The 20,488-nt window shown below is 46.4% G+C and overlaps 1 protein-coding gene across 1 annotated transcript in view; it reads right to left on the bottom strand.

The window, feature by feature from the left end:
* arrdc1b (arrestin domain containing 1b) overlaps window positions 1-19,523 on the bottom strand; it is a 67,641-nt gene extending 48,118 nt beyond the window's left edge. Inside the window, 1 exon segment of the mRNA XM_056290660.1 lies at window positions 19,338-19,523. Within this exon segment, the coding sequence (XP_056146635.1) occupies window positions 19,338-19,455 (118 nt within the window). The 5' untranslated portion in view covers window positions 19,456-19,523.
* Between the last annotated feature and the right edge of the window lie 965 nt (window positions 19,524-20,488).

The raw sequence follows: 20,488 nt of genomic DNA, 5'->3' as shown, positions 1-20,488 counted from the left end.
CTACGAAAGGGCCCCCGAGGCGCTAGTGCAGCGACCAGGACACATACCCACATCCGGCTTACCACCCGCAGACACGGCCAATTGTGTCTGTAGGGGCACCTGACCAAGACGGAGGGAGCATGGGGATTCGAAGCGGCGATCCTCGTGTTGGTAGGCAGTGGAATAGACCACCACACCACCCAGACACCCTACTTCTAACAACTTTTAATCAATTTTATGGTTTGCTTGTGCTATTTTCGGGATTTTTAATTCCTTGCTGAGGTTTTTGTCTGATTTCTGGAAATCCAACTGTGTTCCCATTTTTGGTCTTCAAGTTTGGGGAAAAATGCCCATCTCTCTTCCCCCTCCACTGAACGCACCAGTTGTGCCACGCTCAGCCAGAAAATCCCAGAGCTTGAGAAAAGAATCTCTACCAAATATAAAAAAGAAAAAAGAATCTCTACCAAATACAAGAGGATGAAAAACTTACTGACACTCTGTTTGCTGCTTCCCAAGCTGATGCCCCAGAACCAGCTGACGAGCAGAACCAGGGACACGAAATGCGTTGCGAAGCGGCTTTCGGGCATAAGGAGCCCCACGCCGATGACTATGTGGACACTTCTCCATGGTCCGGCCTGAACCCGCTTGAGACCGACACCACATCAGACCTGGATATGTGCTATTGGCTAAACCAAGGAGCAAGACCAAAGACCTGTTCTACCCCTGAGCTCTGGACAGACGTTGTCCGGGGTAAAAGAAGAGTCAGACACAAGCACAGTTCCACTAATGTCTCACCAGAGGTTCAGCTGGAGAACAGGATCATTATTCTGGATGAGCTGCCTGCCAGTGAGCACAATGGTAATACAACAGCTAGCATTAGTACCGCTAGCTCAGAAGCTAACGCCAAGACCATAGCCCATGATACAGCTAAGCCCTTATGGAGCATCTCTCGGCTGCACCCAGAGTTAAACAACAGATCAAAAGCCACTAAAGCTGATGTCACACCATCAATAAAGACAGCAGAACATGCACCGGGCATATGAAAAAGAAGTTAACCAAGCTAGCCAAAACATCAAACCAGTGACAGCTCTGCTGGTAGGTGACCATATAATAAGAGATGCCAAAAGCAAAGTTTTGAAAACTGTCTGTCTACCCAACTCTACGGTTTGTGGCATGGTCCAAATACTGCCACAAGTGTTATTCAACCATTCAAGCATGGACACACGTATTGTGCATGTTGGAACAAATAACACCTGTCCTGGAATGACACATGAATCAGAGCTGTTAAAAAGAGACTTCATACACCTAATGGACATTCTACAACAAGTCCCAGCTCAGATATTTGTGTCAGGTCCAATCCTGAAAATAAGGAAAGGAACTGAACGTGTCAGGTGCTTGGTGACATTAAATACCTGGCTTTCCTCCACATGCACTGCTCAAAAACTGAACTTCATTGACAACTTCAACCTGTTCTGGGGGCAACGAAACAGTTTCAGAATGGACAGGGTTCATTTAAACAGAGTTGGGGGGGGGGGCTCACATGCTTACTGCCAACCTAACCTACGGCCTCCAGCACCTCACTGCTGGTATTTGGAAGGGGTCAGGAAAATTTGGGAAAAGTAGAGCAATCTTTTCTACCCAAGAAAACAAGGACTACACCATGGATCATCCCCCCCCCCCACCTCTTAGAGATATCTAACACAATTAAGGATGCAGATAAAATGGATTGACGAGATACTATGCGGCACCAAAAGTTCCCAGTTATCCAAACAAACCAAGGACAATCTCCCTGTGGTCAGCATTACAGGGCATGCTGACAAGTAGCACCCACTGGGTCCTTACCCTGCTGCCGCCTCCCCTCCCCTTCAGCTCATGTCTCGCTCTGCTTACTGGGTATGGACCCTCTGCTGCTGTTACAGCCCACCCCGGACAACGAGGAGCAACTCCAAAGTCTGCAATTCCTGTTTTGACCAGCTTCAGGAGGAACAAAGTGTACTCAAAGCACACAGCTACGTCATCTAATCTGACTCCAGTTGTTCGCCAGCAGCCACAGCCTGTCACAAAGAATTGCGCAGATATTACTTTAAACACATTAAATTTGGCATTACTAAATATCAGGTCTTTGGCAGGAAAAACATTTTTAATCAATAATTTTATCATAAAGCACAATCTCAATTTTATGTTTTTAACTGAAACTTCGTTTGACCAGGACAACAGTGCAACTGTTCTTATTGAGTCAACCCCTGCCAATTCCAGTTTTGTGAGAGAAACCAGAAATCATAAGAAAGGAGGTGGAGTTGCCGTTTTGTTTAATGATTTGCTCCAATGCAAGTAGGTATCTTACGGAATTTTTTTCTTCTTTTGAATATGTGGCTCTTCAGCTCCTCTTCTCGAGTTACATTCTTAAATATCTATAGGGCACCGAAATACAATGCAAACTTTTTTGATGACTTAACTGAACTGCTGTCTATAACCTGTACTGAATTTGACAGTGTAGTTATTGCAAGTGATTTAAATATCCATGCTGACAACCCCCCGGACAGAGTAACTAAAGAACTGTGCTGTGTTCTTGAGCACTATGGACTGACTCAGCATGTGACAGAGCCCAGACACAACAAAGGGAACACTGGACTTAATCATCCCCAAGGGTCTGAACATTTCTAAGGCTGCTGTAACTGATGTCGTGCTCTTCGATCATTCCTGTGATTTCTTTGAGAGGACTATCTCTGTGCGCACAAACGCTCAAACAAATCACAAAATGGCATATCACTGAAAGCACCAGTGAAATATTTACTCAAGCTTCCTCTTTCACACCCGCCTTCTCTCGGGTCTCAGTCAATGAGTTTTGTAGGTAATTTTAATTCTACAATTACAGATGTTATCGATGTTGTTGCACCCGCTAAGGTGAAGGTGGTCTCTGGTAAGAAAAGACCTCCACGGAGATGTGCCACACTGGTCAGAATCGGAAAAAAAGAGTCGTAAAGCTGAAAGCAGGTGGCGAAAAACAAATCTTACTGTTCATTATGAAATCTATAAGGACAGACTGCGCATTTATAACTTGGAACTGAGACATGCAAGGCAGTCTTACTGCTCTGACATCATTGCCAAAAACAATAATAATGTACATGCCTTGTTTGCTACTGTCGACAGGCCAACAAACCCCCCGGTGACAGTAGCCTCTGAATTTCTATCTACCAGGGCCTGCAATGAATTTGCCTCCTTCTTTAATGACAAAATCCAGAAAATTAAACAGGCAGCCCGTGCCTCCATACTAGGTACAGGACATGTGTTGTCCCTAAGTCCACCTAAAACCAATTTAAATAGCAAGTCACAATTTGATTCCATCAACAATAAAAACAAGGGGGACATTATACAACATCTGAAATCCTCCTCCTCCTGCCTTGATATTCTGCCAACAGGCTTTTTCAAAAATGTTTCTAATTGCATGTCCTCAGATCTTCTACAAATTATCAACACATCCCTTCTCTCTTCACTAATGAACAGTTATAGGCCCATATCAAAAATCACATTTTGAAGTAAAATAATTGAAAAAGATATTTTCCAGCAGTTCAACAACTTTTTGGCACTAGCAACAGTTACGATGTCTTCCAGTCAGGATTTTGACCACACCACAGCAGTGAGACTGCTCTTGTAAAGGTCTTTAATTACATTTGCTTAAACACAGACAGTGGCAGAATCTGGTATTATTGGATCTCAGTGCTGCATTTGACACAGTCGACTACAATGTATTACAAGACCGACTGGAAAACTGAGTGGGACTTTTTGGCACAGCACTAAACTGGTTTGAATTCGACTTAAAGGACAGGGACTACTTTGTGTCAATAGGTAATTACAAATCTGAGTGTTCAAAAATGACCTGTGGAGTTCCCCAACGCTCCATTCTGGGGCCGCTTCTGTTTATCTATATCTATATCTATATGCTCCCACTAGTCCAGATTATGGAAAATAACAAAATATGTTACCATAATTATGCAGACGACATGCAGATTTACATAACTGTGACACCAGGGGACTATAATCCCATACAAGCACTGAGTAAGTGCATTGAACAAATCAATGATTGGATGTCTCAGAATTTTCTTCAATTAAACAAAGATAAAACTGAAGTAATTAGTTTGGAGCCAAGGAAGAATGATTAAAAGTCAGCACTCAACTACAATCGGTAATGTTCAAAAACCACAAACCAAGCCAGAAATCTTAGCGTAGTCATGGACTCAGACCTGAAATTATATAGCCACATTAAAACAATTACAAAGTCAGCCTACTATCCCCATGATGAATATATCAAGAATTAAAGGATTTATGTCTCAGCAGGACTTGGAAAAACTTGTCCATATATTTGTATTCAGTCGACTTGATTACTGTAGTGGTGTCTTTGTAGGTCTTTCAAAAAATAAAATAAAATAAATAAAAAATCAATCAAACAGCCGCAACTGATTCAGAACGCTGCTGCTCGAGTCCTTACTAAGACAAAAAGAGTGGATCACATCACTCCAGTCCTGAGGTCACTACATTGGCTTCCTGTCTGTCAAATAATTCATTTTAAAACTCCTCTTGGTTTACAAAGCTCTGAATGGTTTAGGGCCAAAATACATTTCTGATCTACTGCTACACTATGAACCATCCAGACTACCCAGATCATCTGGGACAGGTCTGTTTTCTGTCCCCAGAGTCAAAACTAAACATGGAGAAGTAGCTTTCCATTTTTATGCACCACATATCTGGAACAACCTCCCGGAGAACGGCAGGTCTGCTACAACTCTCAGTTCTTTTAAATCTGGACTGAAGACTTTCCTCTTTGCTGCTGCCTTTTATTAAATAGAACTTGAAGCTTTGGATTTTCATCTTAAACTGCACTGTAACTTTTACTCTTTTTATTTGTTTTTAAATGTCTTTTTATTGCCTTATGTCGCTTCTCTTAATGCCTTTTATGCTTTATGTAAAGCACTTTGAATTGGCTTGATACTAAAATGTGCTATATAAATAAATTTGCCTTGCCTTGCCCAATGTGAGTACACCCTTACTCTCTGGTAGAACAACAACAGAGAAGCATTAAAGATAGTCAACTAGAAAAATATAGTAATCTAATGGACAGTAGAAATATTCAAGATTGCCCCTTTAAGCAAAATGTCTAACAACCACTTTGGAGGAAAATCAGAAAGTCATCAAGGAGATTGAGGATTCATTCTGCGGGTACAAGTGTTATGTCATTTGTTATCTGACACCTTAAAGTAGATAAATAGACAATCTATTTTTCTACTTAAGTAAATGTGTTACCACAATCTACATATTAAAATACAATTTCAACTCCAAACATTCAAATAGAAATTATAAATTCACCTTCATACACGCATACATATACGTCCATACAGTTAGACATCATTGCCCCATTACTACCACATACCACGTACAATCAGTAGCGTATTATGGGGTTTCCGTCAGGGCCTTCAGTAACGAACTGCACCTCCCCCCCTTGCACACACACACACACACACACACACACTTCTCATATGGATGCAGATACAGCCAACACAGCCATATACAAAATACACTATCACGCACTATATGAACTTCTGGATAAATATCAACAAGCCATCTGATCTTCAAGTTCCACTTATCTTTTGTTCCGCTTCCGGTGTGGGAGGATGGCAGTGCAAAATTACGTTTGCAGCAGCCTCACCCAGTACCGGTGTGGGAAGATGGCGGCGTGAATTCATGTTTGCGGCGACCTCACCCAGTACTGTCCACGCAGTGTCTTTGTACACGTCTAAGTTTGTCGTTGTTTGATGGCTGGGAGCCCAGGGACCACAGCCCTGCCTGGATAACACCGAGGGCAGTCTGGATAACACCAAGGGCAGTCTGGTGGTAGCCTCGCCTAGCCTTGACTGTGTTTTTGGTGTTGTCATGTGGAGTGCGGGGAGGTGTGTCGAAGGTGTCTGGCGATGTTTCGTTTCATTTCATGTGCGCAAGAGCATGAAATGAAATGACAAAGTGTTTCTGATTCTGAACAACCACAATGTGCACCAATATGAACTATAGCAGCTATTGCAGCATCACCATCAGCGCTTCCTTTGTCACTCAGCAACCAGATTGCAAACGCACACCATGTGACACAAAAACAACTAGAAGAGTGCACTCGATATCTCCGCCAGGCATAGCTCCCCTTCACCTGTGCTCGGACTTGGCAACAAACCACCCCTTTTTTCACCTACCGGGAGAAGGGGCCCTTATATTAAAAGACTTCGGTTGTTTTTAACCGTCGTGGTTTTCATGGTATAAAATGAATGTAAGCCAATGACTTTCATTCATTTTGAAGCAATAAAAAACAGCAAAAACATAGCTCAGCCATGGGAAATGTTTCATTGTGGCTGCTGAGGTAATTTCCAGCTGTGACTGTGATGAATCTTACCCCTGAAAGGTATTTTCATAGCGGAGTTTTAACATTGGAGTCCATGGCACTTCCGCGTCTAATCCCCCTCATGATGTCAGATAAACACTGCGGCGAGGTGAATAAAGCGAGTTCTTTTTGGTTCATCCATTGTTCCTCCAGTTCTCCAGTGCTGAGATGAGCAATGGATTATTTGCTGATTTGGGAAATATGATTGACGTCTCGTTTACTTTCAATACTCACACCTGAACACATAACAGGCATTGTCGCTGCCGGAGCTAAATCAACTGTGCTGTAACAAATTTGGGGGGCAGTCCGGGAACCGCCACAGCCGGGACGCGAACCCGTGTCTCCCACTCCGCAACCGACAACGTTAACCAGTCGACTAAAGTGTCCGACCCGTTAGTCAAGGACCAACGTGTCTACTTATCCATGCATGTTACAGTGCGCATGCGTGCAACGGTGGAAAGCCGCGCTGGTTGAGTGAGCTAGGGAGTGAATGATGAGAGGGAGCGGCAATAGTGAGAACAAATGTTTTCCGAAGGTTTTTAATCATGGCAACCACGAGTGGTTCTTGATCATACAGTCATAACTTCACAAAAAAAAATAGGTCCAGTAGTTGGTGAGATTAGTCGTGGACAGACGCACATGCAGCCAAATGTATACCGCCTGGCAGGGATAACAAGAAAGTTTCCCCAGTTGATGCAGTGTTCACCAGTCACTCGTGCAACTTCAGGTTTTAGTTCTTTTAAACTTAAGTGTTGCCTTTGACACAGTTGATCACAGCATCCTCTTACATCACTTAGAGACTTGGATTGGCATCAATGGCTGGGCTCTTAGTTTACCACGCTCTTACCTCACCAAAAGAAACTTTTAATTTGTTCTGGGTAACTATTTCCTTGATAACTCAGTTGAGTTGTGGTGTCTCTCAAGGCTCAGTTCTTGGCCCCCTTCTGTTTCTTACATACATGCTGCCCCTAGCCAGGTCATTCAAAACCATGATGTGTTTAACCATTTTTATGCTGATGACACTCATTTATACATGCCACTAAAACCCACAGATCCTAGCGCCCTAGCTTATCTCACAACTTTCCCCTCTGACATTAAATCCTGGATGTCCGAAAACTTAATGATGATAATTCTGAAGTCATTCTGCTCGGTCCCTCAAATTCCATCATTTTGGTGGTCTGTCAGGTAGTATTAAGCAGGCTGCCAAGAATCTTGAGGTAATATTCAATGTTAACCTCGGTTTTGATAATCAAATCAAACATGTTGTTCAGTCATGATTTCTCCAGCTCAAGGTAACCTCCAAACACCACGTCATTTTTATCAATTGCAGATCTGCAAAAAGCTGTACATGTTTTTATCTCTTCTCGGCTTGACTATTGTAATGCACTATACTTGGGTAATCCAAACTCAAATCTCATCTTTTTGCCTTAGCTTACATTTAGTTGCCTTTAATTTGAGTGCTTCACAACCTGTACTGCATGGCGGGTCGGTTTCTGTCTCAATGAATTTACCAAGCACTGTCTGTCGACAAGATTATAGCATATATATTATTGACTATTGCAAACTGTTCTCTTCTCTCGCATCTTTTCTCTCTCTCTGAATGATGTCTTCTACTTTCTCTTCTTCCATGTCTGTGAGTGGTGTGATGTGAGTCTCCATTGTGTGCACACACAGTCTGTCCTACTCCCAGGTCTCCATTGTGATGGTGGTCGCCACCTGGACACTGCTTGGCATTCCCCTCATCATATTTTCTTTTTATATAGCTTATAAATCCATATAATTGTGTTATCCCATTTCAATGTTATATCCTTCTCTCACTCAGACGTGACTAATGTTTTTTTTTGTACATGGTGATGGTGGTCTTATGGTTCGGGTCCTGGGCTGTTACCGTGGCATCTGGGCACTGCTTGGCATCCTCCTCATCACATTCATCATACATTTTATAAATCCAATATAATTCTGCTATCCTCTTTCAGTGCTGTATTCTGTAAATTGTGTAAACACAACATCCATTGCACATCTGTCCGTCTTGGGAGAGAGATCCCTCCTCTGTTGTTCTCCCTGAGGTTTCTTCCTATTTTTTTCTCCCTGTTAAAGGTTTTTATTTTAAGGGAGCTGTTCCTTATCCGATGCGAAGATCTAAGGACAGGATGTTGTGTTGCTATGAAGCCCACTGAGGCAAATTTGTATTTTGTGATAATAGGCTATACAAATAAAATTGACATGAATTGACTTGGGTATCAGCAAGGGCTCCCTCCACCGTCTGCAGTTGGTACAAAACGCCACTGTTCGGTCCAAGAGGCATGGCCATATCACTCCTGTGCTTGCCTCCCTACACTGGCTCCCTGTTATATTTCGAATTGATTTTAAATTTTTACTGGTCACTTTTAAGGCACTAAACAGTCTTTCTCCTACATATCTTTCTGATTTATACTACATCCCCTCGATCATTAAGATCTGCAGATGATGCTGGTTATTCCCAGGTCCCCGTTTGTTACTAAGGGTGACCGGGCTTTTGCTGTGAGAGCCCCCAAACTATGGACCTCTCTTCCTGTTCAACTAACACAAACTAAGTCTCTAGGTTCTTTTAAATCTCGCCTTAAATCTTCTTTTTGTGAAAGCTTCTACATGTGTTTGATATTTGTATTCATTTATTCTTACTGTTTTGATTTTTACTCTTACTTATTTGGTCTTACTCTTATTTTTGCCTTGTCTGGTTTTGTTTCTTTGTAAAGCGCTTTGTAACATTGTTTTAGAAAAGTAACTATATAAATAAAGTTATCTTGTTTTAATTTTTGTTTCATCTTACAAGGTTAGTAAGGGTTTCTCCTTTTTCAAAGGGTAGAAACTCATTTTAAAACCTAGTTCTTCTTTCATAGTGGCAAAGCTCAGTCTGTGGTTTCACACTTGTTTTTGAATAAAGGATGTTAATTTGTTCCTTATTCCTCATTAACGTTGCTATATAAAAGTACCTAGCACAATTGTTTACTTGCAGGTTAGTCCCTTACCCTGACAGAGTGTGAATCATAATCTACATTAACTAACCGGTGAGTTTAGTTGACCACTTGGAGACGCAAGAGAACAAGCAGCGACAGTGCTTTCAAGAAAGAGCATTAACAAGCATATTGAGTTTTATGAAGAAGGCCAATGTGCCAGCTGTCTGAATTTATTTTGAAATTTATCATTTGACATTTACCATGAGAAAATGACTATAGACATCCCATAACATTTGACTCACGACAATACGAGTAGCAGTAAATGTTAATGGCTGAGCGAATACCCATTAAACTTAAGAGCATCTCCCAGAAGGAAGATGAAACTCAATGTTTCCCTCGTACTTTCATTTCTCTATAAAAATGAGTGACTCAATTTCTCAGTCCTTAGACAGGCAGTCGCATCCGCTCTGCAAACCACTGTAAACTGCTTCTACTGTTTTGACACTTGCCTGAACATACCATAGCGCAGCATGGGAAGTGTTTACAGCAGTTAGAAAGAGGAAGAAGGGGTGTGATCTGCAGAGAGGGACAGAAGGGGAGGATAGAGGGGTGTTTCTGTGCTTATCTCGGGGGGCTGAGACAGAATCCTCTTACACCGGAGACCTAAATAACAGACCACGGGGGTGGACGGGTCATTGGCCACAAAGGTCAGACGATAGTCATTAGTATGACCCAGTCCTAAAGGTGGGGTGGGAGCAAGTCATGGCAAGGCCTCTATTTTAACATCACTGATCCTATGGGGTCCTATGGGGTCCAGGGTGTCTCCCCGCCTGCCGCCCAATGGCTGCTGGGATAGGCTCCAGCATCCCCGCGACCCTAAGTAGGATAAGCGGCTTGGATAATGGATGGATGGATGATCCCACGGGCATGGTATGCTATCCATTAATTTATACGAGGCTTAATGATCAATGCTGACTCCCCAATTTAAAGGTGGATCCAACCCTCCTTCACCACTTGGAGTAGAATAAAAATGCAAGTTGTGAACTGAAGACAAGTTTGGAAATAACAATAAAACAAAAACAAAATACTCACACCCCCCCCCCCCCCCACACACACACACACATTAATACACACTGGTGCTTCAGGTGGTATTTACTGAGAAGATGGTTCCCTAAAATTCTCCACCACTTAGTTTGGATAGACAAGAAAACGCTTTCAACAAGAAGTGACAAACTCTGATGTGTGATGAAGTGTTTCTCCCATTAAACTGTGTGTCCGGATGAACTGATTTAACTTTCCGGTCTTCTTTAACACGATTTAAGGGTGTGTGTGTGTGTGTCGGTGATGTCTGTGCACGTGAGTGGGTGTTTGCAGCTGAAGCGAAGGCGGAGAGACTCGAGTGTTATTTACATGGAGGACAATGGCTCCTGTTACCACAGGCGTCGGTCAGGTTTCGGTAAATTGTTGTTCTGCTTTTGCCTGGGTCCAGACCACTGAATCCGCCCACTCCAGCCCGAGTGGACTGACTCTTCTGGTCTGGCATCATGACACGAAACAGCAGTTTCTCTGCTGAAAAAGGGATTACCCAATGAGCGCTGCACGGGACTAATGATTAGCCAATCGGCACCACGGGCGGGACGAACGCCATTGTCAAGCTGTTGTCAGGGTTGAAGATTCACCCTGACAAGTAGTCAAAAACATTTGACACAAACCCTCCCAGAATAGCCACCGGGTCTATATGGGAGAATGACCCCAACATCTCACAAACGTTCACTTAATGGCCTCTCTTTCACGTTTGGGCTAATGAATAATAGCGTAACGACCACGGATGATTGGACTCGCCAGCCCTTGGCTAACAGTTCGGACCCATTAGTGGACTGGTTAGTGCGGTCGCTCGCGGTCCAGGCTACCCGGGTTCGATTCCCGGCTGCCCCCTGAATTCGCTACATTGGTGTCAGAAGTGGGATGATGCGACCATGGAGGCGTGGGGGGGCTGGTACGCTGAAGCGCGGGGACGCACTTCCCGAAGGAGGGGGGGGGCAGTATAACGACCACGGATGACTAGACTCACTAGCCCTTGGCTAACGGGTTGGACCCTTTAGTTGACTGGTTAGCACAGTCGCCCGTGGTCCGGGCTACCCGGGTTCGATTCCCGGCTGCCCCCTGAAATCACTACACTATTGTTGAATTTATTTCAGTCGGCATACAAATGAGTGAAGCATCAGAGACTCACTACAACACATGACTAATCTATTGCCTACTCACGTAGATAGTATATATACAATTACTGCAATGTTTATTAAGACTACAGATAGTCAGTATGTGTTAAAAAGTGTTCTTTCATTTGACATGACCGTGGTTTATCCCGCTATGAAGGAAGCCTGTACAACCTGCTGCACAGCAGGAGGATGTACATCCTGCTGTACATCCTGCAGCGTTGCGTCGATACGGCTGTGCTCCCTTCTGTATCAGGTATCTGTATAAACCGCTGAGACCCGAGACACTGACCAAGACTCAACACGATGCTAAACGCAACAGGCACGCTGGCTCTCCCTGCCACCTTAACTCTATCGCTCATCAGTGACACAGAGGGATCCCCCGACCTCCTCAATGAGCAGGCGAACAGCAACACTCAGTGCTGTTGTTGGAAATCTACCAAGGTCACCACACACAGTGCAATGACGGAACAGATGTGATGATGTTTGTTTTGTTTTTTTGTGGATTTCCCCCCCCTTTTCTCCCCAATTGTATCCGGCCAATTACCCCACTCTTCCGAGCCGCCCCGGTCGCTGCTCCACCCCCTCTGCTGATCCGGCTGCAGACTACCACGTGCCTCCTCCGGTACATGTGGATTCGCCAGCCGCTTTTTTTCACCTGACAGTGAGGAGTTTCACCGGGTGGATGTAGCGCGTGGGAGGATCACGCAATTCCCCCCCCCCCCGCCGAACAGGCGCCAGAGGAGGCGCTAGCGCTGCGACCAGGACACATACCCACATCCGGCTTCCCACCTGCAGACATGACCAATTGTGTCCGTAGGAAGGATGTAACGCCGGGACTCAAACTGGCGATACTGTGTTGCTAGGCAACGGTATGGACCGCTACGCTACCCGGATGCCCGTGATGATGTATTTCAACCAGGCCGCAGCGTAGGCTTACGTTCAATACAACGTGCGAGTAGCGCGTGAGGAGCCCACCGGCGCCCTCTGCGTTGACGACTTCCCCTTAATTGACTCGTCTGGTCTTTGTCAGCGCACTAATCAATGGAAACGCTGCCTAACGGCGGTGATTAATCACAGAGAGATAACGCACATCACATCTTCCCTCCCCGTCTCAACCCTGGCAGCGGAAATCTCAGGAACGCCAGTCAGGCGTGCCGTCGATTACGAATATTATATCCCCCCCCGACTATTTATTTCATCCAAATGCTGGGTAACTGTAGACCCCCTCTTGGAGTTAAGAGTAAACAAAACACTCACGAAGGCAAAACCCACGCGGCTCATATGACGCCACGGTCTGTGTAACTGATAGCATGGTCGGCCTATTGTTCCAGACACACATGCACCCACAAGGGCAGACACTGTACTCCCCCAGCCCACCAAATACAACATACAGGGACCCTCTCCTGAAAGGCAAAACCCCCATTTCTGCTGTCAGAGTCTGCAAATGGAGGCGGCATCTTTCCCTCGTGGCGTGATTTTCGTGATTTTCTGGCAGGAAACAGCCACCGAGTCTACCAGCAGGATGGCCGAGTCAGAATCGACTGGCAGCCTCCGAAGGACTCAATCCACACACCAAATGAGACGGAGAAAAGAGAACAATAATTCCACCCCTGCTCTCTCCCTCCCTCCCTCCCTCCGCCCCCTCTCTCCCCTCCCTTCCTCCCTTTCTCTCGCTCGCTCTCTCTCTTTTGCTCTCTCTCTCTCCCTCCCTCCCTCCCTCTCTTTCGCGCTCTCTCTCTCTCTCCCTCCCCTCCCCTCCCTTCCTCCCTCTCTCTCGCTCTCCCCCCCCCCTTCCATCCATCCATTATCCAAACTGCTTATCCTGCTCTCGGGGTCGCAGGGATGCTGGAGCCTATCGCCACAGTCATTGGGCGGCAGGCGGGGAGACACCCTGGACAGGCTGCCAGGCCATCACAGGGCCCACACACACACACACACACACACACACACATTCACGCCTAGCAACAATTTAGCACAGCCGATTCACCTGACCTACATGTCTTTAGACTGTGTGTGTGTGTGTGTGTGTGTGTGTGTGTGTGTACATATATATAAAACTTTGTTATGGCGGCATGGTGGCGCAGTGGTTAGCACGGTCACCTCACAGCAAGAAGGTTCTGGATTCGAGCCCCAGGTTAGTCCAACCTTGGGGGTCGTCCCGGGTCGTCCTCTGTGTGGAGTTGGCATGTCCTCCCCGTGTCTGTGTGCGTTTCCTCCCACAGTCCAAAGACATGTAGGTCAGATGAATCGACCATACTAAATTGTGTGAATGTGTGTGTGTGGTGGGGGGGGGGGGCTGTGATGCCCTGGCGGCCTGTCCAGTGACTGCTGGGATAGGCTCCAGCATCCCCCGCGACCCCGAGAGCAGGATAAGTGCTCTGGATAATGGATGGATGGATATTAAACAATATCTATCTTTGTGGGGGAGATGATGCTTTGTCTACAGCGTGTCGGCAGAAGGATGGGCATCCATATTTTCCCAGATGTAAATCAGTGTTGAGCACTAAGGTGTGTGTGTTTTTTTTTTTTCAAATTGAATAAGGGCGAAGACATGGTCCCTGGATTGTGCGTCCTGGCGACAGCTCGTCATCGGCGTCGTGCTGTGAATGCTAAAATACAATGATACCTTCTGACGGCAGCTGTGCGATAATGATGCTGAATCCACTATTACCAAACCCATCTCCTCATCACCTAGAACACAATGCAAATCATCTCTGATTTCACTGTGACCCCCCCCCCCCAAAAAAGACTCATTCAAGCTTAAAATGCCATACAAAAAAACCCCAAAAACAAACACACACAAAAAACTAATATCCAGAACAAGAAGTCTTCAGATTCACTGTAAAAGGCCGATGTACTGTATTGCTTTATCTTTCTCCCTGGTTTTCCACTTTTCCACCCCCCCCCCAACCCCCACCACCCCCGTCACCAGGGCACAGAGAGGACATGTCCACTTTACCTCCTCCAGCATGATTCAGGCCTTTAGCAGAACGGGACCATCAATCACACGAGATGTGGTGTTTAAAGGGGTGGTGTCACTGGGGGGCAGAATATATCCTGGCCTTTTAAAGCACGTTGATGGTAATGCTGTTCTGAAAGCCTTAAATGGAAACCAAGACTTTTAGATTTGAGTGCCTTCATCCAGGCTTCTGCACAGTATCGACACCCTACCCGGCGAGCCCTGGCTGTCGCCGAGCAAACTACGACGCAAACCAAGTTTCATGCAAAGGTTTAAACTCGGCTATAGTTTCCTACTCGTTTATTCACATTGCCTTTTCTTGCTCTTCTTTTGAATCCCCTGTTTGGTATTATCATTGGTCCCCCCCCCCCAATTTTATCCAGCCAATGTAGCGCGTGGGAGGATCACGCTACTCCCCCCGGTTCCCCCTCCCCCGCCGAACAGGCACCCCGACCGACCGGAGGAGGCGCTAGTGCAGCAACCAGGACACATACCCACATCCGGCTTCCCGCTCGCAGACACGGCCAATTGTGTTTGTAGGGACGCCCGACCAAGCCGGAGGTAACAGGGGGCCTACCAACACAATCCTGTGTTGGTAGGCAACAGAGTAGACTGCCACGCTAACCGGACGCCCTCCTTATCATTGTTATCTGTCTGTAATGTGCACATTATAAAAAATACCATGCAAGCATACAGTGCACTATTATGTTATTGTCCTCATGCAGAGTCACAGTTCAAGCCCCGGAGATGGCCCCATCACGGCCAGGTGTCACAGGGAACATAACTAACAATAAATGGAGCTGGTAAGTTATTCATACCAGAACGTTGACTCAGTTCATCTGGTCACAACGTTTATTGAGAGAAACGTTTCATCACTCATCTAAGGGACCTCTTCAGTCTCAGCTGACTGCAGGTGTCCCCACCCTGATAAACAACACAGCGGAAGGACGACCGAAACCAACGATTGCCTTCATATGCCAACTGCTGTGACCATTAACCAGAGTTTCAATGGCCATGTGTACTATTCACAGAGGACTGGGGGATAGTTGCCATCACAGCATTGTAAAATGGTGATTTCCTTACTTGAGTTGTAGAGCATGCATCAAGACATAAATTATTCATTATCATTATATATATACGTATATATATATATATATATATATATATATATGAACCCAGCCACTGAGGATGCACAAGCCAGTGCGTTCTTAGTGCGGGCCCCAAACCTGGATAAATGGGGGGGGGGGGCTTCATTCGGCGTAAAACCTTTTGCCAAATCAAATATGTGGGTCATAAATCAGATTTCCATACCGGATCGGTCGAGGCCCGGGTTACCAACGACCGCCACACTGGTACTGTTGGCCAGCAGGGTGCCGGTGGAAACTATGCTACTGTTGCGTGAAGGAGAAGGAGAGGGGGGAGGCATGCGCAGAGGCAGCGGGAGAGGAGGAAGGGTAGGAGTGTGGAGGTGAGAGTCGTAACTTTGAATGTTGGCACTCATAGTGCCAACATTCAAAGGGGGAGAGCTGGCTGATATGATGGAGAGAACGAAGGTCGATATATTGTGTGCACGAGACCGGATGGAAGAAGAGTAAGGCCAGGAGCATCGGAGGAGGGTTCAACTCTTCTACCATGGTGCGATTGGGAGGAGAAACGTGGCAGGGGCGATTCTGAAGGAAGAGCACATCAAGAGTGTGCTGGAGGTGAAGAGTGTCAGATAGCTCATGATGAGCTTAGATTTGTGAAGTGAAGTAAGCCACTTTACTTAAAGCGTACTGCTCCGTCTATGTCCTCCATGGACCTTCCATATGTGTCACCACGGTAACCGTGTGGATGAGAGCGGTGTCGGGTACAGGCGGACAATACAAGCGTGACCTTGTAACAGAGCACAGCGAGAGCTTTGACCTCTCATGTAACACCATCTGCTCGCAGGTCAGACCCCACATTAGACAAATTAATCTCACTAACCAGAGACAAAGGTATGCCAGACATGCAAATAACACGCCGCCCAAATAGTTTCCAGCAGGACTTGCAGTGCTTCTAACTAAAGGGAGGGGGAGGGGGGGTTCCAAATATTTGTTGTTATTTACTCTACAATAGAAGTGTTTGCTTTAGTGAAACAAAAATTGTATCAATTATTTTGTAATTGTAGCAGTCTTTTTATTCAGTTTCTCATTAAAGCAACACTGTTTGCCTGATAATTCATATTTTTATTGAGATTTAGAGGTGGTAGAAATGCTGGATAATTTCTGGTCCCTAAGAAAAACGGAGGAACGAGACCTATCCTCGATCTTTGCCTGATTGTGTTGCTGACAATTGCTATAGCCAACCAGGCTTTGGTACGAGGGTGTGTTATTGTCCTTTTTGGAGGGCAAGCCACTCCTCTGTGACCTGTGCATGCTAGATCTGGTCTGTAGATTGGTGACATGGCAGCGGGTGTAGTCATCCGGCCTCGTCCCCTAAGCCTATAGAGCCCGTGAGATAAGCGGTTCTCAAGCCAGTCCTCGGGGACCCCCCCTCCCTGCACTGCCGGTATGGTTTTCTGCTCCGCCGAGTAGTTAATTAAGTTCACCTGTTGTGATCAGATGGCTGGAATACCTGACACAACAGGGGAATCTAATTAATTACCTGATGGAATAGAAAACCAGTTGCATGGGGCAGGGGGGGGCTGGATTGAGATGCGCTGTGACCCTGGTTCTATGAACAAGGGGGGGGGGGGTCCTCTAGCCTGCTGCTCCACTCCACGCTGATGCTCAGTGGATGCAGCATTGTTGGACACAGCCCTTCTTCTTCTTTTTTATAGGATCAGTGAGCGAGAATCCGCTCCATGGTGGCTCATCCCTTACACAAATAAGAAACACGAGACGATGTTCAGTATGTCCAAAGCCCCTTAGAGGAACGGGCAAGCCAGCAGAGCCCGTCAGGTCCCTCCCGTCTTCGCGGACCTACGCACGGTCTCAGCTCGCAACCATCGTTACGCTTCAGGGACGCCAGCTTGGTCGTCCACAGGCATGGCCGGATTAATGCACGGGCCGACGGGGCCCGGGCCCCAGGGCCCCGCCCTTCTGGGGCCCTGGGGCGAAATTACGTCCTCTGAAATCCGCCCAATGATTACCCCTTCTATAAATAATCATTACAAGAGGTAATGTCGATTACCAGGGTTCATATAAGACATGATTTCACTAGAATTCTCAATCATGGTGGCAAAATACTGTAACGTGCATGGATAAGTAGACACGCTGGCGGCTGCCTGGCGGATCTCACCCTTTAGTCGAGCGGTTAGCGATGTCTCCTGCGGTGCGGGCGATACGGGTTCGCTTCCCGGCCGAAGCAGTTCCTGTGGTTGCGTTGTCCCCCGAATTCGCTACAATATTTTTTTCCAATTGTATACCAAAAATATTCCTGTATTATTTCAAATATGGATTCATTAGCACCAATGTACAATTTAATGTTATAGGCTACACATACAAACAAAAACAAAAATCATTAGGGTATCGGGGTTTATTTCGTAATAATAACCAGCTCGCTGTACATTATCCCTTACATATTCAATGCATTCTGGGAGGTAACGTTAACGTGACGTTTGCGCGCCTTAGCAGTTAGTGCTGGTGACGGGTGAAATAATAATAACAACAACAACAATAATAATAATGTAACCGGTTATTTTCTTGCCCGGTGCGGGATTCGATACGGAGTGTACTGCACCACAAGGCGACATCACTAACCGCTCGGCTAAAGGGTCAGACCCGTTAGCTAGGGGCTAACGTGTCTTATTAGTAGTTTACAGTCGTCACCCTCCCCGGAAGCGCGCCCTCAAGCTTTGTTCTTCCCGCGCTCCGAAGAGACTTCTGAGGATCTGCACACTTCCGGATCCCACCGCTGCCACCAATGTAACCGGTTATTTTCTTGCCCGGTGCGGGATTCGATACGGGGTGTACTGCACCACAAGGCGACATCACTAACCGCTCGGCTAAAGGGTCAGACCCGTTAGCTAGGGGCTGACGTGTCTTATTAGTAGTTTACAATAATGTAACGTTTTGTAGGTCCTTTAATAATATCACATGCGTTGCGTTGTTTCCAGTGATTACTGTAAGTCAGTGTTTCTCAAACCAGTCCTCAAGGACCCCCTATCCTGCAGATTTTCATTGTAACCCTGCACAGGTAGCCCTGCTTGTACTTACTCAACCAATCATCTCATAGCACTTAATCATGCAAGGTGTGCAAAATCTGACATTCATTGCTGATTGGTTGAATAACTACAAACGGGTACCTATTCAGGGTTGCAAAGAAAATCTGCAGGATAGGGGGGGGGGGGTCCTTGAGGACTGGGTTGAGAAAGTCACATGACTAATCAAAACTGCATGGTGAAATTGCGTTCAGACCCTCTGGTGTTGTTATAGGGGGGCCCCGTGAATTACTGTGCCCCGGGCCCCAGATTGGTTTAATCCGTCCCTGTCCACAGGTCACGAAACACGCAATCGAGCCGTCACGGGCGACACACGCCGTCTTCCCTTCTCCGCGTCCCTCGACACGCAGGACGCGGCTTTCAAACTCCTTGAAAGCCAACAGCTGAAATTCGGCCGTAAATTACACGGCGGGTGTTTCGGAAGTGAGAAGTCCACTCCCCGGTCTCCGGCGCCGCGCAGACGCCTCATGATGTCAACGCTCGGCTTTTAAACGCCGGTTAAACCCGCGGCTCTAGAAGGGGCGCCCACCACCTCGGCCGGCCCCGCATGACGCCTCCTGTCAGCGGGGGCCACAATACACAACAAGCGCTCGAACACGGAAACACGCCGGCAGCCGGTTCCGAAAGCGGACGTCCGTACCTTTGTACTGCAGCGGGTTGCCCGTCCTTATTTTCACCACTCCGCTGATCGACTCGCCGGGACTGTAAACCACTTTGTTGTTGGTGAAGATGACGCCGAACTCTTGAAGCTTCCCCATGGCTCCGGTCCGCAGCGCGACGTCTTCTTCCGGCCGCAGCGAGCTCCGCCAGCTGTGAGGCGCCAGAGCCGAAGCACTCGAGGCTGGCTCTCGCTCACCTGCCGCACCGCGCGCTCTCTCCACCCCAAAAGCTGTGACGTCATGACAATTTGAGTCATTGAAGGCGATCTCACACGCGCGCGCCGTGTGAGTAAGAACGTGTATTTGGAGCTGACAGGATTCCATGGATTATTTGTTACTATAGTGACCATTACTGAATGTATGATTTGGAGATATTTGCAAAACAAACGTTGTATTTCATGCCAGCACAGCAGCTTTGAACTGATCTGCGTTGAGTTGAATTGAATTATATTGAACTGAATTAAACTGGTGGACAGACACACACACACACACACACACACACACACACACACACACACACACACACACACACACACACACACACGCACGCACACACGCGCACACACACACAGCGAGAGAGAGAGAGAGAGAGCCTTGACACTATATCATCATCATCATCATCATCATCATCATCAGTTCCATAACCTATGGAGGTCGTAGGAGCACAGCTGATGCCTCAACAAAGTCTATAAATCTATAAGTATAAGTCTCTGACACTATATGCTTTTGCTAAAATCAAATTGTAAAATGTAGACTTAATCTGTAGACCCTTGGCGTATAGGGATTATGGAGGCATATTTTCCCCCATCTTTGTTTAATCTGACTGACTCATAATCCCACATTGTAGGGCATGGAGTTGGTAATTCCACAACAAAACTGGATGATACAGTATTTGGAAGTAAACTCCTAAAAATGCATTTGTGGTTGTTCTGGCCCTGTGACGGACTGGCGGCCTGTACAGGGTGTCTCCCCGCCTGCCGCCCGGTGACTGCTGGGATAGGCTCCAGGCTCCTGCAGGATAAATGGTTTGGATAATGGATGGGCGGATGGATAGGTGGGGTCCATGTCATCAGCACACCACTTTACAGTGAGTACCTGAGGGTCCATGCAATCAGAGGAATGCATGTGAGGG

The sequence above is a fragment of the Lampris incognitus genome, chromosome 12, assembly GCF_029633865.1.
Source record: "Lampris incognitus isolate fLamInc1 chromosome 12, fLamInc1.hap2, whole genome shotgun sequence".
Taxonomy (NCBI): Eukaryota; Metazoa; Chordata; class Actinopteri; order Lampriformes; family Lampridae; genus Lampris; species Lampris incognitus.
Note: the sequence above shows the minus strand (reverse complement) of the source record. Positions and strands in the feature narration are given on the sequence as shown.